We start from the raw sequence: 17938 nt of genomic DNA, 5'->3' as shown, positions 1-17938 counted from the left end.
GGAATGCCCTTTTCAGAATAAGTCTTTCTGATGCCGGCCTAGACAGTGGGGCCTGTATAGGCAGATGATTGGGAGACATTGATCGGCTGTCTGCACTGTTGCTGGAGTACGGCTATTGACGGCGAAGCACTGCATGCATTAACTGATGCCGTTTCCGAGATTTCTTCTTTCGCTTTGATCCATGTTGTTGCCCGCCCCGTATTAACATTTACAGCATTCAGCTGACGCTTTTATCCAAAGCGCCTTACAATTATGACTGAGTACAGCTTGAGCATTTGAGGGATGATGACCTTGCTCAGGGGCCCAACAGTGGCAACTTGGTGGTGGTGGAGCTTGAACTGGCAACTGTATGATTATAAGTGATGTACCTTAACCACTGAGCTACCACTGCCCCACCACTGTATTTTAATGACTTCTGATCTTCACAGAGAGTCAAACGTAGGCTCATCCGATCTGATCCGTCAGTCCATAGATGTGAAACATTGAGCGCTGTAGTTGAAACACTTTTCCATCAGTGTGATTCCGAATGAGTTCAGAATCCGGGAGCTGGGCTTCCCAAGATTACATTTGCGGGAGATAGCTGCCTGCCCTCCTTAAAGGATAGGCTTGTTATTGTTCAACACACAACTTGTTAAAATTGTTTTCTGTCATTTATAATTGCATATAACCCAACCTCACAGCTAAGGTTAGTACTGGGAGACTTCCTTCTCGGTGAGCTTAGACACAGCCCAATGGGGCAGTCATTTATCCCTCCTTCAAAAACCCCAATAAATCTGTTTCCCCCCCCCCCCAAAAAAAAAAACAAAACCAAAAAAAAAAAAGCTAAACCCTCAATGTAGTCCCCCACGTCTTTAGATGTTCCCCTGGTGGACGTGGGACGCTTTTATCATATTTCACTGGCTTTATTTGTGAGGAACTTTCCAAATGATTGGGATGTAAGGCAGCGGTAGTTTGTAAAATCGAGCGTGAAGTTAAGGCCTCAAAATGCGCTGCCCCGCGTAAACATGAAACGCATGAATGTGCGCATGGCTGTGCTGTGAGATTCCTGTTTTTGAAAAAGGAGCTTTGGGTCGGTCTTTGGAGGCTTAAACGATCTCCCCACTGGAGTGTTTCCCGCAGCTGCGCTGGGAGGCTTGCAAGTTTCTCATTGTTGTCATTAAATCACGAGTCTACACGATGGGACCAACAATTATAAAAAATGGGCAGGTCATTTGAGCATACGTGTTTTGAATTGCAAAAACACATTGGTTTAATTTACCCCCCCCCCCCCCCCCCCCAAAAAAAAAAAACCGTTCAGCTGGGTTACCGAAACCAGAGTTCACTGCAGCTGGCTGCAGCGTGTGCAGTATTAATTCTAGCTCTGCACAATATCATAAATGAGCTCGTTAGTGCAATCAGATAGTGTTGCTTTAAGGCAAGCATGAGTACCTGTTATCAGACTTCATCTAGATGATGGTTATCCGTCTGATCTAAAGTGGCATCTCAGGAAGTGTTTAACATGACTGACTACGGTAAAGAAGGCATTTTAGTGACCTTTAGCCAGTGATTCTATGCCTTCTGAGTCTCCAGAGGTGAAGGTCACAGCTCTTAACAGTAGGTCTCCTGGTGTTGGGTAGGAATGCCGCGCGGGTGATGTGATTCCAGCTGTCTGAGCTCTGGCGCCACGGCCCTGATCCCTGTCCCCGGCCTATCTGCGTCTGACACACGGCCGTGGAACAACTCGACCCAACGCCGACCCATCAACTTTTCCTGGCCCGGCCGTCCCCGCGTCTGGCCGCGCCAGCGACGCGTCTCTGGAGGTTTGCAGCGACGGGTCGCGGGGCACACACCCCGCACACCTGCGTCACCCTCCAGCCGCGCCGTCCGTGCAGGGGTTGCGGGTGCACCTTGGCGACTCCTGCCTAGTTGACCAACGGCGCTCCAGAGACGCAGCTGCTTGGCCTATGGCACCAGACTCGTGCCGGCGCTCCTGCCTCCGCGCTCGTCCGTCTGCCGTGCGGCGCTTCCCCGCATCGAACACGTGGCGTGTGCCTCCGGCTCCGAGCCATCCCACTCTCTCTCTCTCTCTCTCTCTCTCTCTCTCTCACCCTCTCGTCACCCCTCCGACACCCCCTCAGCTCACCCTCCATCCTCCCACCACCCCCTTTTCCCACTCCCACTCCTGTACCTATGCCGCTAGCCCCTGCATCCCTGCCTGTGGAGCCCCTTGTGCGGACACTTCCAGACTCACCCTCTCCGTCATCCTCCGTCCCTGTAACGCTGTCTCCCTCTTTCCTTTCCGCCGTACATTTACTGCCGTTTGTCTCTGTCTGTTCGTCCATTCATCCTGCTTCCCGCCTCCCGACGGACCTTCTCGTCAGCTGGGGAGGGTCCGCGCGGGAGGCCCACCGGCGGAGCCGTCCGGCCGGGGGCGGAGTCAAGGGCCGGGCGCGGGAGTGGTGTGTGTTTTTAAGCGCGTCTGGAGCACGAGTAAAGGAAGAAGGAAGGAGAACAGGAGAAGCTGCTGCATGGGAGGCTCCATCTGGGCTTGGCGCAAACGCGGCATCGGGTGTGCGTGTGGGTGCCTTCCTCGCGCGGGAACATTAACCAGCAGGAAGACCGGAGAACACTCGCCTTGTTTATGAAGTGCCGCGTCAGTTCGCTTCAGAGAGTTCGTCAGGCGAACACGCTCGGGTCACGTTCCCTCCTCTGGCACGCGCCGCGACGCCGCGGTCCCTATCCTTCGCGCGCGCTTAATCGCCTCGTTATGCCCGCGCTGTAGGCCGGCTTAACTTGCTGCTCGCGTTAACTTTGTCAAGGTAACGATTCTGGTGGAAAGCGCTGGCAGAAGCGCCGGGTCCCTGCGGACTCGGCTGGCCGCGGGCTGCCCGTGGGCATTCTCAGTTATTAGCAGAAGGCGAGCGCCTCTCCCTCCCCGGCTCGCGCCCGGTGTCCCTCCCCCAACCCTGCTCTCCGCGAGAGATGGCCCCGCGCGAAAGAACGCACAGGCAACCCCTTGCTGGGGCCAGATGGCCGGGAAAGGCGAGAGCGCAGTGGGGAAAAGGTTAATAAATAATAAAACCCAGCGGCGTCCTCTGCTCTCCTGTCTGTTCCCGCCCACGGCCCCGAGGACGCGCGTTTATGGCTGGGGTCTGGCGGAGATCGGGACATGCGGTGTCCAAGGGTGTCAAGGAAAGACTTAATCACACGGCCCTTGCAAATAGCCACACGTTTGGTCTTGGCCTCGCTCGCTTTCGGGAAGGTTGCCGCGCGTCCCGGCAGGCTCGGGAATGTCCCTGCCACCTGCCGACGTTGCCGAGTGCTTCTCGGCCTCCCGGCCGATACGCAGGTCGTGTCGATAAGTTGCTTAAGCGCCCTTCTCCCTCCCAGCCGACGGCTTAGTTTGATGGTTACAGGTTAAGGAGAGAGCGAGGCTCAGTCGCTTGGCTTGTGGCACCGCAGCCTGTCATCAAGCGTCACCCGCGACTCCATATATCAGCGGAGAGATTAATTTACTTGAGTAGCAGGGTCCATAGTGCTCCCATCCCAATCTTTCATTAGACAGGACGAGAAATAATTCATCATATGCCTCACTTCCTCGCTCCTTTATTAAAGCTTGGGACAGATTACCATTTTTACAGTTGTTTCAGGCTCCCTTGTTATTTTTCACGACTTGGCGGCCCCCCCCCACTCTCCCTCTCTCACTCTCCCTCTCTCACACTCTCTCTCTCTCTCTCTCTCACTCTCTCCCCCTCTCTCTCCCCCTCTCTCTCCCCCTCTCTCTCCCCCTCTCTCTCACTCTCCCTCTCCCTCTCTCACTCTCTCTCTCTCCCTCTCACTCTCTCTCTCTCTCTCCCTCTCTCCCTCTCTCTCTCTCTCTCCCTCTCTCTCCCTCTCTCTCTCTCCCTCTCACTCTCTCTCTCTCTCCCTCAGCTCTGACATTTTCCCCCTCCCTCTGCTCTACAGCTTCTTCTCCTCCCTCCATCCTCTCGGTGGCAGTGAATCCACCTGGTGCTCTGCAGTGTGAGTCACCCTTTGCTAGCCCTCCCACTGCCTCCTTGAAGCCTCTGCAGGCTCCCCCCCCCCCCCCCCCACCACCTTTCGATCTCAAACGCCACCCGGAGACTCCTTGTTGTTCCCCTAAAATTCCACATTTTCTCCTCTCTATCGAACACATCTGCTGAATCGATATCCTGGTTTTTTTGGGGGGGTTTTTTGGCCTTCCCGTCCACAGAAGAAAAACTGCGGTATGGGAGGTCGCTCCTCCAGTTGTGTTTCGTTGCATCTTCGCTGACTTAACACGGCACTGATTTCAGCGAGGACCTCTCCGAGGGGGCTCCTTTCTCCTCCTCGGCCATGGCGCAAGGTGGCGCGCGCCCCTCCTCAAAGATCCGCGCCGCACTGGTTCATATGTCGTTATGTCTGTTTCTGTTCTGATTTTGCTTGTGTTGCGCGAGCGCCATGTTCATCTCACCGTGCTCTTGTGTTCTCTCGTCCCTCCCCTCTTCCTGTGGGTACAGTAAGCACAGAGGGCCTCGGTGGAGGCAGAATGCAGGTAGGTAGTCTCTCTGTGTGACGCAGCCCCAGTCTGGCTCTAATCAAAGGCTAGCCACTTCCCCCCCCACCAAACCTCACCCCAGCTCATTAAGGGAAACGGCAGAGCTTTTAAAATTGCATCAACAAATAATCGTGCACAAATGTGTTAATTGCTGCCGTGTTCTTTATGAAATTCCACTGATTGTCGGGTGATAATTGTATCAATGTGATCTTAATCATGTTGATTAATCATGTTGATTTATTGTCTGGTTGGCCCATTGATACATAATCCATGGCCACTTTCATATGAAATAATGGGGTGTGTGTGTGTCTCTATATATATGGGCTGTCATAGGTATGTGTGTGTGTGTGTGTGTGTGTGTGTATATATATATAAAATAGTATGTGTGTTTTATTTATATATGTGTATGTATGTTTATTTATATACGTTTTATTTTACCATGGCCTTAATGTTTTTTTGCCTCAAAGGTACAAGTGCTCATGGAGAGCTTGTCACACAAACACAAATCATAGTCTACACTGTAAACGCGACATTGAGCAGTGCAGGTGAAAAAGACAGCAGGGAGGAAATGAAGGATCTGGCTTTAGAGCGGAGGAAGCGTTCGGCCGGTTATTTAAGTTCCAGATTTGTGAGGAATGTGGATGAAATCGAAGATGTCTCAAATACATATTTATAGAGCAACCCCTCAACACTCCAAAAGGGGATGTGCAGCAAATCACACCGACATCCCCCCCCCACGCCCCAACGGCTCCGTCTGCATAAAGGGAGCAGGTGCACGATGGGTCTACCGCTGCCGGTTTGTCTCCACAGCTTCGTAGTACTTTGTTTGATTTTGGGCGCTTGGGAGTGAACGTGCAAGCAACCACTGCAACACGTCGCAAGGACACGGGGCCGTTTGTAACAGGCGCTCGCGGCTTTCATCATGAGTGAGCAGGTGCGGTCGTGTGTGTGCGTGTGTGTGTGTGTGTGTGTGCACCAAAGGCCTGGGTGAAGGCGAATACTGCTACAAGGCTGTGGTGATTAATTAAAGTCTTCGCAGCCAATCACAATGCTTGTTTCGCACCACTTAAACAGCTGTGCTAAGCACAATGGAGCAAAAATAGCATGTCGGAAAACAGCACATCTGTCTTACTTTAATCTGGGCAGTGCTAAAAAGGCTGTGGAGGTTTGAGTACGGCCAGGTTCACACCTTGCGTCCTCCTCGTGTACATCCGATGTGGGTGGAGCTAATTGAGAGTCGGTGCGTGAAGCCTACAGTTAAATAGACCGTCGGGGTGTGTCATAAACGATGCCAGACCTGTAACTGCAATTAATCGTCCATCTACTGCCATACAGTACAATTATCAAGGACATTTATGCTATGACGCATTGTAATCGCCGCGCAATTTAGGTTGGAATCTCACAGCTGGTACCAGCAGCTTGCCTCCTTCTTCCTCGTGCCTGTGGCGCTCCTTCATGGCTCCAGCCATTCCACCCTGGCTCAGGCCAAGGTAGGGAGGATTCAAACCTGCCCAAACGCACAGAACAAAGTCGTGAAGTTCTAGAGGCCTGATGCTCCCAAAGATGAGGCCTCTCTGTCTCTGTGTTAGTCTTAGCTAATGCCGTCCTTATCGCTTTATTTATTTACGTTTTGTTTGGGATCTTGGTATGAGAGTTAGTGACACGGCTGGGAATTTAAAAAAAACAAAACAAAAAAACTGTAATAATCTTTTATAAGATGGGATGTCGTATGCTTATTTATTTGTTACCCGAGTGTTGAAATGAGTGGAATGACATCTGTTTTATTAATTCAGCCAGAGGTTAAAGAGGCTTGCAGGCATGCAGAGCTTTATAGAGGGCTGCACAGATTCAGCGTGTACTGATGCACCGTCTGTCCCCTTCTGCACAGACAGAGCACAAAAGCCTGCGAAATCAGCAGTGCATAAAACACTTTATGATCTCTGGACTTTTATGACGCGCCCACTCACAAAGCTCAAGGGCACAAGTAATGGAATTACGTTAATGACATCAGGAAGTCTGCGTGCTCTCAGATCTTTGCGGAGAAGATTTGCGCCCTGCTTTCAGACAATAATGGGAATGAAACAAACAGCTCCGAATGACTACATCTGCGCCGGGCTCCCGCCTGATGACTGACGGGGCTCGCCATTGCTAGTGAAAACGTGCCTCTGATGTGTGCGCACGCGTGCGAGTTCACCCAAGGGAAAGACGGCTGTTCTGACCGCTTAATTACTTAATTACTTCTAAAGAACTTGTGAAAAAGACAGAATAAATAAACGCAGCTGGCATAACGGGTGTCTTGGATATCAGCCGGAATTACATTTAGGATATTAAGGCAGCATGAACTTTTAGAACATTTACCATTTTTATGATGTGCTGCTATTTCTCAGACTAGAATTATAAAGCAGGATTAAGGAGTCACTGTTTCAGTATCTGAAAGTTCTGTTCAGTACCAGGTTTTCATTTAGGTTGATTCAGTATAGTAAACTGGTTCAGTAAATGTATGTCTGTCAGAGTTCTGAATTTTAACACTTCCTGAAATGGATTGGTTTATATTGTGGATTACTTTAAAGAACTTTTAATTATTGAGGTAATACATGGATTTTCTGCCACATGCTTCTTTATTGCTAAAATCTCTGAGAGTCCATTTGTGTGTAGTATATAGAGGTATCTAGTATTTGCAAGAGTGTCAGCTCCCCCATGTGAATGTGAAATCTCGATTCACAAAACAGCATGTGTGTAGGATAAACCGTCTGTACTAGATGTCACATGAACATACAGCCTGGCGATGAAAGTTGGTTTATCCTGCAGAGGTGGTGTTTGTCAAAAAATATTTTCTCAATTTATTTATTGTGGAAAAAATTAAACTGATTGATCATTTCATGGTTATTCAAATTGCACGCGTGAGCAATTCAGTGTGATGTTCTTACAAAACAAGTGCAGTTGTCTGATTCAGTAGGAGTAATGTTGTTTTGCAGAACCTCAAGGTTTGTTGTTTTTTTTCCCCCCTCCCCTTTGTAAACTGTTTACACGCAGATTGTGTAGTTGATCACTAGGTAAACAACGCTGATTTATTTTGTCTAGGACATTCGGGTGTTGGGAATAAAAGAGCATGTTCTGATTGTTAGATAAAAACTTAAAACCTAGGGAATGAGAGAAGATTGATGGAGTATTAAGAAGCCCACAGGGTTTGGCTGGGTCTGTAATGTTGGTTTAAAGTGGCACCAGTCTAGTCTAAGCTCAATAATCTAAACAGAATGTATCATTTTGTGGTAGGATCAGACTTTTTTAATAAAACTTTTCATTTCATGAGCGGGACAAACAGAAGCACCCATATAAATATTACAGAGGAGTGTTTCCTTTGATGTGGATTGTTTATGAGCTGTAATTAATTTAACCACAATTGAATACACTGGTTAATAAAAAAAGTGGCCTTTTCGACAAGGGCATGAAAATTCCTGCAAACGTGAAAATGAAGCCACAATTTCTTCTCAATTTGATTACTTTAATGATTGGCGTAAATGCAGCACATTAGCATAAGAAGTTTGTATATTATGACGATCTAATTGCGTGTAGTAGAATAAGGTTTTCATTATGGAGCAAAGGGTCATTTGTTAGCAGTTAATTATGGCAGATTTGCAGTCTTAGATTGACTTTGTGGGAAGTCATGGTTTCTAAGCCCCAGCTAATCCTAAACGTGAAAACATACAATTTTAACGTTGAATAAAGCTCCTCTGTGTTGCCTCACATTTGCAAATGAGATCAAAGTCTAAAAGATAGCTAGCTGATGCTCGGCTGTTTTGAAATCCAAGCTAGTATCAGTACCTCAGCTAAACTGTACAGATGGTCTTTTAACTGTTTTGCTGTGTGGGTGGGTGTGTGTGTGTGTGTGTGAGTGAGAGAGAGAGAGAGAGATTGGAGGACTGGCATTTTGCTTAAACCATTTGCTTCTGCTATTTTTATTAAATACTTAACACACTGCCAAAGTGTTCTGGAGACGGGTTTTTAGCAATTTTTTGAGTTTTTTTTTTTTTTTTTTTTTTTTGTTGCTTATAGGGACTTCATTCTTTCACTTGGTTTCACAGTAAGGAGGCCGCAGGGCTTGCTGAACAGAGTTTCCGTAGCAGATGCCTTTTACACATTGGGTACGGTGAGTCTGCTTGACCCGAGCGCCACCTGAACGTTGAGCAGCAGTGAGAGTCACGTCCGTTCCCTTGAGTTCATACGCAAGCGTGACTGAGCACGCAGCCGAAACCACACGCGCCGCGGCTCGAAAACCCATCCGTCTCCCTTTTCCGGCCCGGCCCGAGTCCAAAGCAGGCAGAGCGCCGAGTCCCTCTCCCGCACGCCTGAACGCTGCTGACGGCTCGAGGTGGAAGCGGATGGCTGTGTTGGATACCTGTCTCCGCATGGGTCCCATTAAAACCTCACCCAACCATCTGCAACCTCGGCATGCTGGGATCTCCGAAGCGCTCCTCTCGACTCTGCTCCAGTTTGGCGGTCACGCTCGCTTGTTGGCCCCGATTCCTTCTGCAGTTAACTATTGTACAGCGAGGCGTGGCCTGCTTACCGCCATTTTCTTCCATGTGATTAAACAGGAAATCGGCTCGGGCCATAAATATTTCAATTGTCATAGTAGGGCTTGTGTTTATTTAGTAAATTGTTCGTTTTTTCCCCCAGGTTAGGACACTCGGATCCTTCTCTCTCTTTTAATATTGGGAGGATTAGGGAGGACCATGTGGTTCCAAATGTTTTGCTGCAGTCCAGCCTGGCAGCCATTTATAGAACACACTTGCTGCTCTCTCCATACTGTACTTCCTGCTTGCCAGTTTGTCATTAGTCCAGTCATCCAGGAGACGGTTGCCATGAGGACGCACAGCTCCCTCCCGCCGTGTCAGTTGATACTTGCGCCGTTTCTGCACGGCGTATGTTTGTCTGTAGTGTGGTGAAGTTGTGGTGTCTGAAGAAATGGGCCCCACCAGGTCCCTTCTGTGGGGTAGTTAAGAGCTTGAATGATCGTTGTTTTGTCTGACAAACATAACTCTCTCTTCTGGTGAGCCGATTTGTTCCGGTGGGTGAGTGAATTAAAGGATTTTTCATTATATGTATTGAAAGGACTGCTCGTCAGAGGTTCTTTTTATTTAGAATTGTCCATGACGTTTTCCAAAAATCTATTTTCTAATGAGTTCATTAAAGGTTGTTTTGTGTTGGTTTTTTTTGTTTGTTTGTTTTTTTCCTAGTAACACCTAAATTGAAAGCACGTTAAAGTAAACATTTACTGTGAAAATAAATTGGATTATTATTTTTTTTATTTCATTTCTTAACTGTTCAATTATACCAACCTATTTCTAGCTCTAGAAATCAAGAACTCATTAGCTCAGATGAACAATAGGGGAAAGTAGATATGGAGCAAAGTTGATATGCTGCACTCAGTGACGATTTACTGACTACAATACAATTGGTGGGTTTTTTAGAACATTTTAATTGAAAACCACTGCAATCAGCACATTCATCAAAAGAAGGATTTTAGGGTGGTTCATCTCTGCGAACAGGCTGGATTTAGAAATTAATTAGTGTTCCATTATCCTCTGGACTGCAGACTTCGCCTTGAGTCTGACTGAAGACTAGTTCTATACCTGCGTGTGCGTGTGCGTGTGTGTGTGTGTGTGTGTGTGTGTGCGAGCGAGCGACTGACAGAGAGGCTGGCAGAAGACACAGCAGAGTGCACAAACACAGTAAATTTTATACCAATACCCTACCCCTGGTATACCTCAGCCCATATGTGAAATATATGTCCAAACACTCCTGAATCTCAGTGACTAGGTGAGGCAGGACTTTCTGAGAAGACACAGTTGTAACATGTAACTTGTCCATCAAACACTGGTATGATTTGTCTCGCTCGTCTCTTGCACATAGTAGTCTGGAAATGTCAACTTTCTGCAATACTCTGACTCCTGATAAATCTACGCAGGTGTTTCTGTAGTAATAATTAGGAGCTTTGGTCTTTAATGCTTTAATCATAAGGAAGCGGTGAAGAAGTAGAGTGATTTATAGGAATTTTCCATCAAAAAGAGCACAGTAGTAGTCCAATATCATTTTAAAATAATAGATAAAGGATAATGTTAAGAGATAATTATGTAAATTAAGGAATGACTTAGGAGGTAAGAGAAACAACTCTTAAAGGCCCATTACAAAACAAAAGTGAATTACAGAGATGTGGAGATAATCACGCACTGTGCGCTGTGCCGGTAGAAATTCATCTCGAGGGCCACGCGACAATAAGAATAGCTTATAAATCTGTGCCATAGCAGAGCAGGAAACGGTAGACGAGATTACATAACACAAAAATGTGCTTTTTCATGATCAAGGAGACCTATTTTAGCCATTTCTTTTACGTGTATATTGCTCATTAAATGCCTATTGCAGAGAAAGCCATTCAGTGAGCATTTGTGGACTTTTATTGCTTCCGTAGAAGTAATAAAAGTCCTTTGTTTCCTGCTCCATCTGTTGCTGTGGCGTTTGTGCTAAAGAGGATATGTCTAGCTGCAGCCACTGAAGGTGGGATTCCCATATTATTACAACTTAATTTTAATTTAAAGGCTAAACACATTACAGAAAGGGAGAATAAACTGCTGATATTCAAAAGCTAAAACGGATTCTGTCGGCTGAACACACCCCAAAACTTACCACGTCACAATTAGCCAAACGGAACGCTGGCTGAAGCGCGTTCCCGACGCGTCACGGTTCCACGCCTGCCAGCACTAACCACTTCACCGTTCCTCTTGACCGTTTCCAGCGTGCAGGCGGCTCCGCTCCTGGGCCGGGCCCGGCCTGCGGTCCGTCCCGCCGGTTTTCGCCGGGGACGTGAGGCGGACCCAAGCTCCTCTCTCTGCCTCTGCCCTCCTCGCTGGCGTCGCCGGACAGATTCGGGGCACCTCTGGTTCATTAGTCAAGCCAAAGTAGGGCAGGTGCAGTGCGCGCGCTCAAATCCCACAACCGGAGCCGCGTTTACCGAGACGGGAGCGCCGTGTGCGCATATACGCCCACCTGCACACGTGCATTACGCTTTTATTTATTTATTTATTTTTGGACTTCGTTGTCTTGTCCTCCAAACACTTGCTGAACTTTAGCTCGAGATGGTTTGGATACCCGCAAATTAGCGTTCGCCGTTCTTGTGTGTGTGTGTGTGTGTGTGTGTGTGTACATTTGAATTTTTCATCTGACAGGTCCTCCGGGCCCTCTGGATCTGATCTAACACAATTTACTCCAACATTAATGAAATAAAGCAACAACATGAATGTTAATGAAAGATTCCCTCGCAATCTACGTTCTGAATACCCTTAAGGCATATAGCAGGAATATTTTGCCAACAAATATGGAAAGGGAATATTCAGTGATAACATAAAAACTGATAAGCATAAATTGACAGGTTTTTAAAAAAAAAATGTTTTTTTATAGGGGTCCTTTTGGAATGAGGTAGACCACCTCCACAATTGCATTTTTAAGATCGACGGAGACGAAAACACCGATTTCAGTGTCTCCCTGAGAACTTTCCATACTAAGGCTGGTTTGACTTCAAAGCGAGCAGGCTCTGTCTGTGCTATAAATGATGCAGCTCCTGTAATACTGAAGCAGACTTTACCCCTGAGTCACTAAGTTGTCTGTTTGGTGGTTTGTGAATATTTTAAGTGACATGAAAGTGTTGGGTTTGGAACGCCTTCTCAAACCGTGTTAATAATGAATAATTAATAGATCACATTTGTCGAGGCTTCATCACAGGGAAAAAAAATATTCATAGTGATATAACCCTTATTTTGTGTTTCAGAATTACTGAATTTTAAAAGGGCCGGAAAGAACTTTTCACTTTTTCCAGCCTAAGACGGCGTGTTTGCAGCGTCCCAGCCTTGAGACCCCGGGATGGGCCGGCACAAGCGAGCAGTGCCCCAGTGCTTGGCCATCCTGGCCTCGCTGCCTCCTCGTCCCCCCCCCCCACCGGGCTGTGACTAGCTGTGGTAGGTGTAATTAATGTGGGAGGGTGACTGACGTGTACGTGACGCGCAGGCCACCAGCGCAGGACCCCCCCGGGGTGAGGCAGGTGTGAGCCAGTCGCCCCAACGACCCCCCCACCCCCCTGCCGCTTGGGAGGGCCGTGAAGGACACGCCCTTCCCCTCCTTCATCTCCTCCCTGCGCTCTCAGCCGTGACTGGCAGCCGGAGTGCGAGAAAACCGCCGGAAGCATGTTGCTCCCGACGGTCCCTTCTGCCGCCTGACAGAAATCCGAAGCCGGAATCCCAGACCAGCTTCGTCACCTTGTGGACAAGCTGCGGTTTTCCACAGGCCGTTATTATTCCGATCTCATTTGCCTTCTTGGCGCAGAAGAATAAGGTGCAAATAAAACTTGATCCTCATGTTGCCCATCAGGACTGTATTACTCCTGGCGTATCAAAAAGATGATGTTGGTGGTATCCTTGGGGCACTGTGGCATAAACATGAAGGATGGCATGAATATAAGAACAAGTGCCTGAGACGGATCGTGAAACCTATTGGCTCCGTCACCTCGGGTTGCACACAGGCCTTAAGGCTTCAGTAACGAGTTCTAGAGAATGAGAGAGCCTCCTGAGGATGCGCCAGTGGGAAGGATGAGGATGAAGTAGGCAGGCCCTCAAGCACACCCCTGCAGAGAAAACGGGGTCAGTGGGAACCGGCCTGGCTGTGGACGCTCGCCGCTCTCCTGTGTCCAGGTCTGGATATGCCTGTGACGACACAAAAAGCCAGAACCAATCAACAACGGGAAAAGAGAATTTTTAAAATGTTGGTTTAAAAAAAACAAAACAAAACCAAAAATGGACAGAACAATTGCCATTTCCCTCCCATCTATAAAATGTTTAATAATTCAACCTGGAATTGCCTCATTAAAAAACGATTGCAGGTGCTGCTTTGGCAAACGTTGACTTTGTGAAAAGTTAATATGGAATGCTGCATCCCGCTCCAGGCCTGCTGCTCTGTGACTGGGTAATCACCACGGCTCCAGCTGTTGACACAAGCCCGGGCTTCGCGACGACGCGCCGGCGGGACATCCGAGGCCGCTGTGCGCCGGTTCCGGGGCCCTGTGCCCTCTCATAGTTTCCTAGCCAGCCCGGCTGCCCCTGAGCCGTGTACATCGGGGGGGGGGTGGGCACGTCGTCTTGACGCTGCGTGTGCTGGTGTCGGGGCGCAGGCGGCACAGCCTGAATGCTATTGGGCTTTTTGGGGCCCGCACACTCCCCATCCCCCGCCCCTGCCAGTGGAGGGCAGATTACGCAGCGTTCCGGGCCCCTGACGGGACACGCAGGGCGCTGAACGCTGTCCAGCAGTTCGGACTATTCCGGTACTCAGCGCTTTCAAGGGAGCCGCAGCGGCTCGCTTGTGCTTCTTCTAACAGATATTCACCCTTAATGTCCGGAATGCCGCGGCGCCCGACGGGCCGCGGTTTCTCCCGCTGCCTCGCACGTTTCATCATTTTCTTGTAAATCCGATATGTGCCAATAACGTAGCGTCGGTTTTTGTGACACGTCCGTGAGAACTTCCTCACCCACGATGCCACGCGCACGTCCTCGCTGGGGACGACACTCCTTAAAAACGGGGAGCTGCAGTCGTGCAATGACACGTAGGCACCTGCGATGTTCTCATCAGCCTGGGAAAACATCTGATCGAAACTCGGTTTACGCGTGCTGCCATCTCCATCTCTCTCTTTTAAAAAAAAACCAAAAAACTTTTGATATCTATTTTTCCTTATTGTTTATCCAGGATCCTGCGCTGTCAGATATGATGAGACGAATGCTGCAAAGAACCTTACTTTCCCCAAAGCTGACGGCTGTTTGAGGGAAGCAATAGCAGTGTGGCTTTGAAGTGCACTCTGCCACTTGGCATATCAAATCAGAACTTCATCAGACCTCGTCATCGAGCAGCAAGTCTGGCATTTTTCTGCGCTGACTTCTCCAACATTCCAGTCTACTTCCCCACCCCTGCCCCCCACCAAATCTTTCTTTCTCTCTCTCTCTCATTCTCTCCCTCCCTTTCTTTACTTCTTACTATTTCCACTGTTACTTTTTGCTAGTCTTGCTTTCAGCTCTCAACCGCTTGTTCATTTCTCTGTGTATCCCAACTCAACCACCCACCCACCCGTGTTCACCCTTCCAGGCCTCGGAAGTCTTCCCGTGTTCGCCATGTTGTTGAGGTAAGCAATCCGTGCCTCTTGGCCAATTAAAGCCAGGCAAGGCAAGGTGTGATGGGACAGGGCCTTATACCTGTGATGCGTCATGCAGCGATCAAGAACTACATACGCCACCCGTAATGCAGGACCTGCTGTTCCCTGGAGTGCCCCTGACCGGTGCGTTTGTCCAGACCTGCGATGGCCCTGCTGTTGACTGATAAAGTAATAAAGTTCACCGTTATTAAGGCAGGGCGTCTATGAAAGGGTTACACTAATTCAAACTATTGCCGTGATTCCAAAGCAGTAGCAAGGTGTTGGTTTGTTGTTATTCAGTCAAGCTACCAATTAAGGCATTACACAGCATAGTTTTTATTTCAAAGTACATAAAAATGACACTGGCTGTTACCAAGGCAATGGTCAGTGATCTCAATTTGACTGTTTTAGTGTAGTTTTCATTTTGTCTTGTAGCTTCTGTATTAGAAAAGCTTCTATATTCACTTTGCACAGTCGACACTGTTTGGCGCAGATGCAACAATAAACAGGAGAGGCGACAGTTTGCTGCTGGCCACCGTGTTGGACCGTTTGTACCCGTGGCCCGCGGCGTTTGGAGGCGAGATGGCCCCGCGTTCCGCTCCGACCCGCTTTCGAACCCACACCGCCGGCCTGGAGGAGCACTCCGGCGCCTCTCTGTCTCGCTGACAGCTTCTCTTTATCTTCTAGAGCCCTGGGCAGCCGTCCGGGCCGCAGCCGTCGGGGCTGCAGACGGCGCGCTCTCCGGCCCGCCGCAGCCTGGACGCGCGCCCACGTTGCCTCTCTGACATTTGGGAGACGGTGACAGAAGATAAGCGTGCGCCGGGCCTCCAAACCGGAGCTAATGACTTCAGCTCCCTCTCAGCTCAATGAAAACGCAGATAAAGGCACAATCATTTAATGGAACGGCTCATTCCGGAGAGCGGAAGATCGGGGGAAACCAAACGCCTAGCTGTCATCTAAAGGCGACCGCGGGAGATGTTTGTCACTTTACCTTTTGATTTGAACGAAATTCTGTGTGTGTGCGATTGTGTTAAATTCGGTCCATTTATTTTTCGTGTTTCTCTCAAGGGCAGCGAGAAAAAGGAAAGAAAACAGTTAAACATGCTTCCGGTCACCAGAAATACTGCTCAGTGACTGCGATTTGGCTGGGTTTTGTTGGAATAATACATACAGTAGACATCTGTACTCCAGTTATCATTCAGGCAGTCACAGTGCAGACGGGTTGTTGCCCGTTGCCTGGGGCTCAGTCTGGGGGCCTGTGCTCGCTGCTGGTCGTGCTCACCCATGCGTTAATGTAGGCGTATGCGCGTGCATGCGTCATCTACTGCTACATGCGTGCACGTGTGCCTTAAAGTATGCCATCCTACCGTGCCATGTCCTTCTATCTACTGGGTATAATCAGCGAAAAAGGGCTTTCAGCAGAAGCATGCCATTAGCACCGGACCGGTTTCTTCACAGGCTAATAAAGAGCCAAATGGATTGGGTGCGTTAAATCACTCTGATTTACTCCACTCCCCTGTTTTGCACAGCGTGACTCTGCAGGTGTAGAGGTGTGTGTGTGTGTGTGTGTGTGTGTGTGTGTGTGTGCGTGCGCGTGTGCGTGTGCGTGCGCCCATCTCTGGCCTACTTCCAAAGCAAAGCACCAAACTGCTTCCTCTCTCCTGTCACCATCCGTGATGCTTTTATGTCTGGGTGTATGGGAGGCTGAGTGGTGCAGAGCCTGTACTTAAGAGGACACTGTGCCGGCGTGCGTGAACCGTGTTTCACGGACACGCCATTGTTCCGCCTCATCGCCACGTTTTCAAAATCGAGCTCCTCTTCCCCAGCGCACCTGCTCTGCCACCCATCCCACGCCACGCTTATTGCATTAGTTAGGCGACCGTATATTTAATCAGCGTTTTTTTTCTCCTGAGCCAAAATTACTGTCATTGCCATTGAATATCGCGGCTTTTTGGCTGTCAACTCGGGTGGAATTATGCGCGGAGCCATGAGTGGCGTTTATTTAAAACACCGAAGCCTTCAGCTAATGATGCCTTTTTTAGGTGCTGCATCCTTACTGCGCTCATTATCTTTGGGAGTAATGGAGGCCTGGTTACACAAGTGAGGCTGTGCTGTGTGAAAAATGGAACAGGTGGCGCAAGCACCGCTGTGACTTGCTTTCTCATGCCACGTCCCCACAGCGTGCGCGCCGGCCAGATCCTCCACCGAGGGGTTTCCAGTTGGTCAGGGAACAATTAAAAGAGGCTCCAGGAGCCCACGCAAGCTTTGTCGAAACGCTGTTGAACTAAGTGGCCTAATTTGAACTCGATGTCTCTCTCCTTTTCCTACCGTTTCTCTCTCACCCCTGGCGGTTTTCTTTCCTCTCTCAACAGGCCACCCATCCAAGTCGAGCCGCAAGCCAAGGCTGCGGCAGCCTCGCGCGGGACCGGCGGCCGTGCGGCCGCGGGGGAGAGGCACCCAGCGGCCTCGGCACAGGAGCGGGACCCCGCGAGCCCCCGCCCGCGTCGCAGATCCCCCGCGCGGCGGCCGGCAGCTCCTCCGGCCGAGGCAGCCCGTCCCGTAGCCTGTCCTCGGACGGCGAGAGGGGGCCGGGCGCGCGCAGCGACCGGGGACCCCCGCCCCGGCTGCACTCCTCCTTCGCGGGGCGCCTGGGCCAGCCCCCCCGCGGGCCTCTGTCCCTGCACGTGTACAGCCGCAAGAACGTCTTCCTCCAGCACTCGCTCCAAACGGCTGAGCTGCAGGCTCTCGCCCAGCAGGACGGCTAACAGCGCGCCTGCCGCGCGCCCCCCTCCACACACTCCTACTCGACACTCCTGCGCTCTTTATCCTCCCCCCTGCCTCACAGTAGACACACTCTGCCCGGCTATTCGAGGCCATCTGTACAGTCTCTCCCGCTCGAGCGGATTCCTGGTTCCTCTCGAACCTCAATTTGGTCCTAGCGCGAACCAGCGCCGAGCTCCGCTAGCGCGGCTCATTAGCGGCTGCATGGTGAGGCGTGCACACACCGCTTCGCGCGGCGCTAGCAAAGACGCTCCTCGAGTGCTGACCTGGAAGAAATCATCCAGCAGTGTGAGCACATTGCTGAAACCACAGTGGATGTTTGTCTGTATTTTTCTTCTTTTGATCTGTGCAGTAGTGGAACTCCGCCGTGTGTGTGTGTGTGTGTCAGCAAGCGTTTT

General features: G+C 49.7%; 1 protein-coding gene across 5 annotated transcripts in view; it reads left to right on the top strand.

Annotated features, from left to right (window-relative positions):
• Nucleotides 1–17938, top strand: part of ccser1 (coiled-coil serine-rich protein 1) — a 53041-nt gene that overhangs the window by 33152 nt on the left and 1951 nt on the right. For 3 of the 5 annotated variants that reach the window (XM_081707337.1, XM_081707336.1, XM_081707335.1), the window contains one exon: nt 17132–17938. This exon is cut by the window's right edge and continues 1951 nt beyond it. The exons of 1 other annotated variant lie outside the window; for it this stretch is intronic. In XM_081707337.1, coding sequence (XP_081563463.1) covers nt 17132–17524 — 393 coding nt within the window. In that variant the 3' untranslated portion in view covers nt 17525–17938. Of the gene's footprint in view, nt 1–4499; nt 4535–17131 lie in introns of all 5 variants that reach the window. One more of the 5 variants, XM_081707338.1, reaches the window with a different exon arrangement.

The sequence above is a fragment of the Electrophorus electricus genome, chromosome 25 (assembly GCF_041902795.1).
Source record: "Electrophorus electricus isolate QZ-2024a chromosome 25, ASM4190279v1, whole genome shotgun sequence".
NCBI lineage: Eukaryota > Metazoa > Chordata > Actinopteri > Gymnotiformes > Gymnotidae > Electrophorus > Electrophorus electricus.
This window is presented reverse-complemented; position numbering and strand designations above follow the sequence as displayed.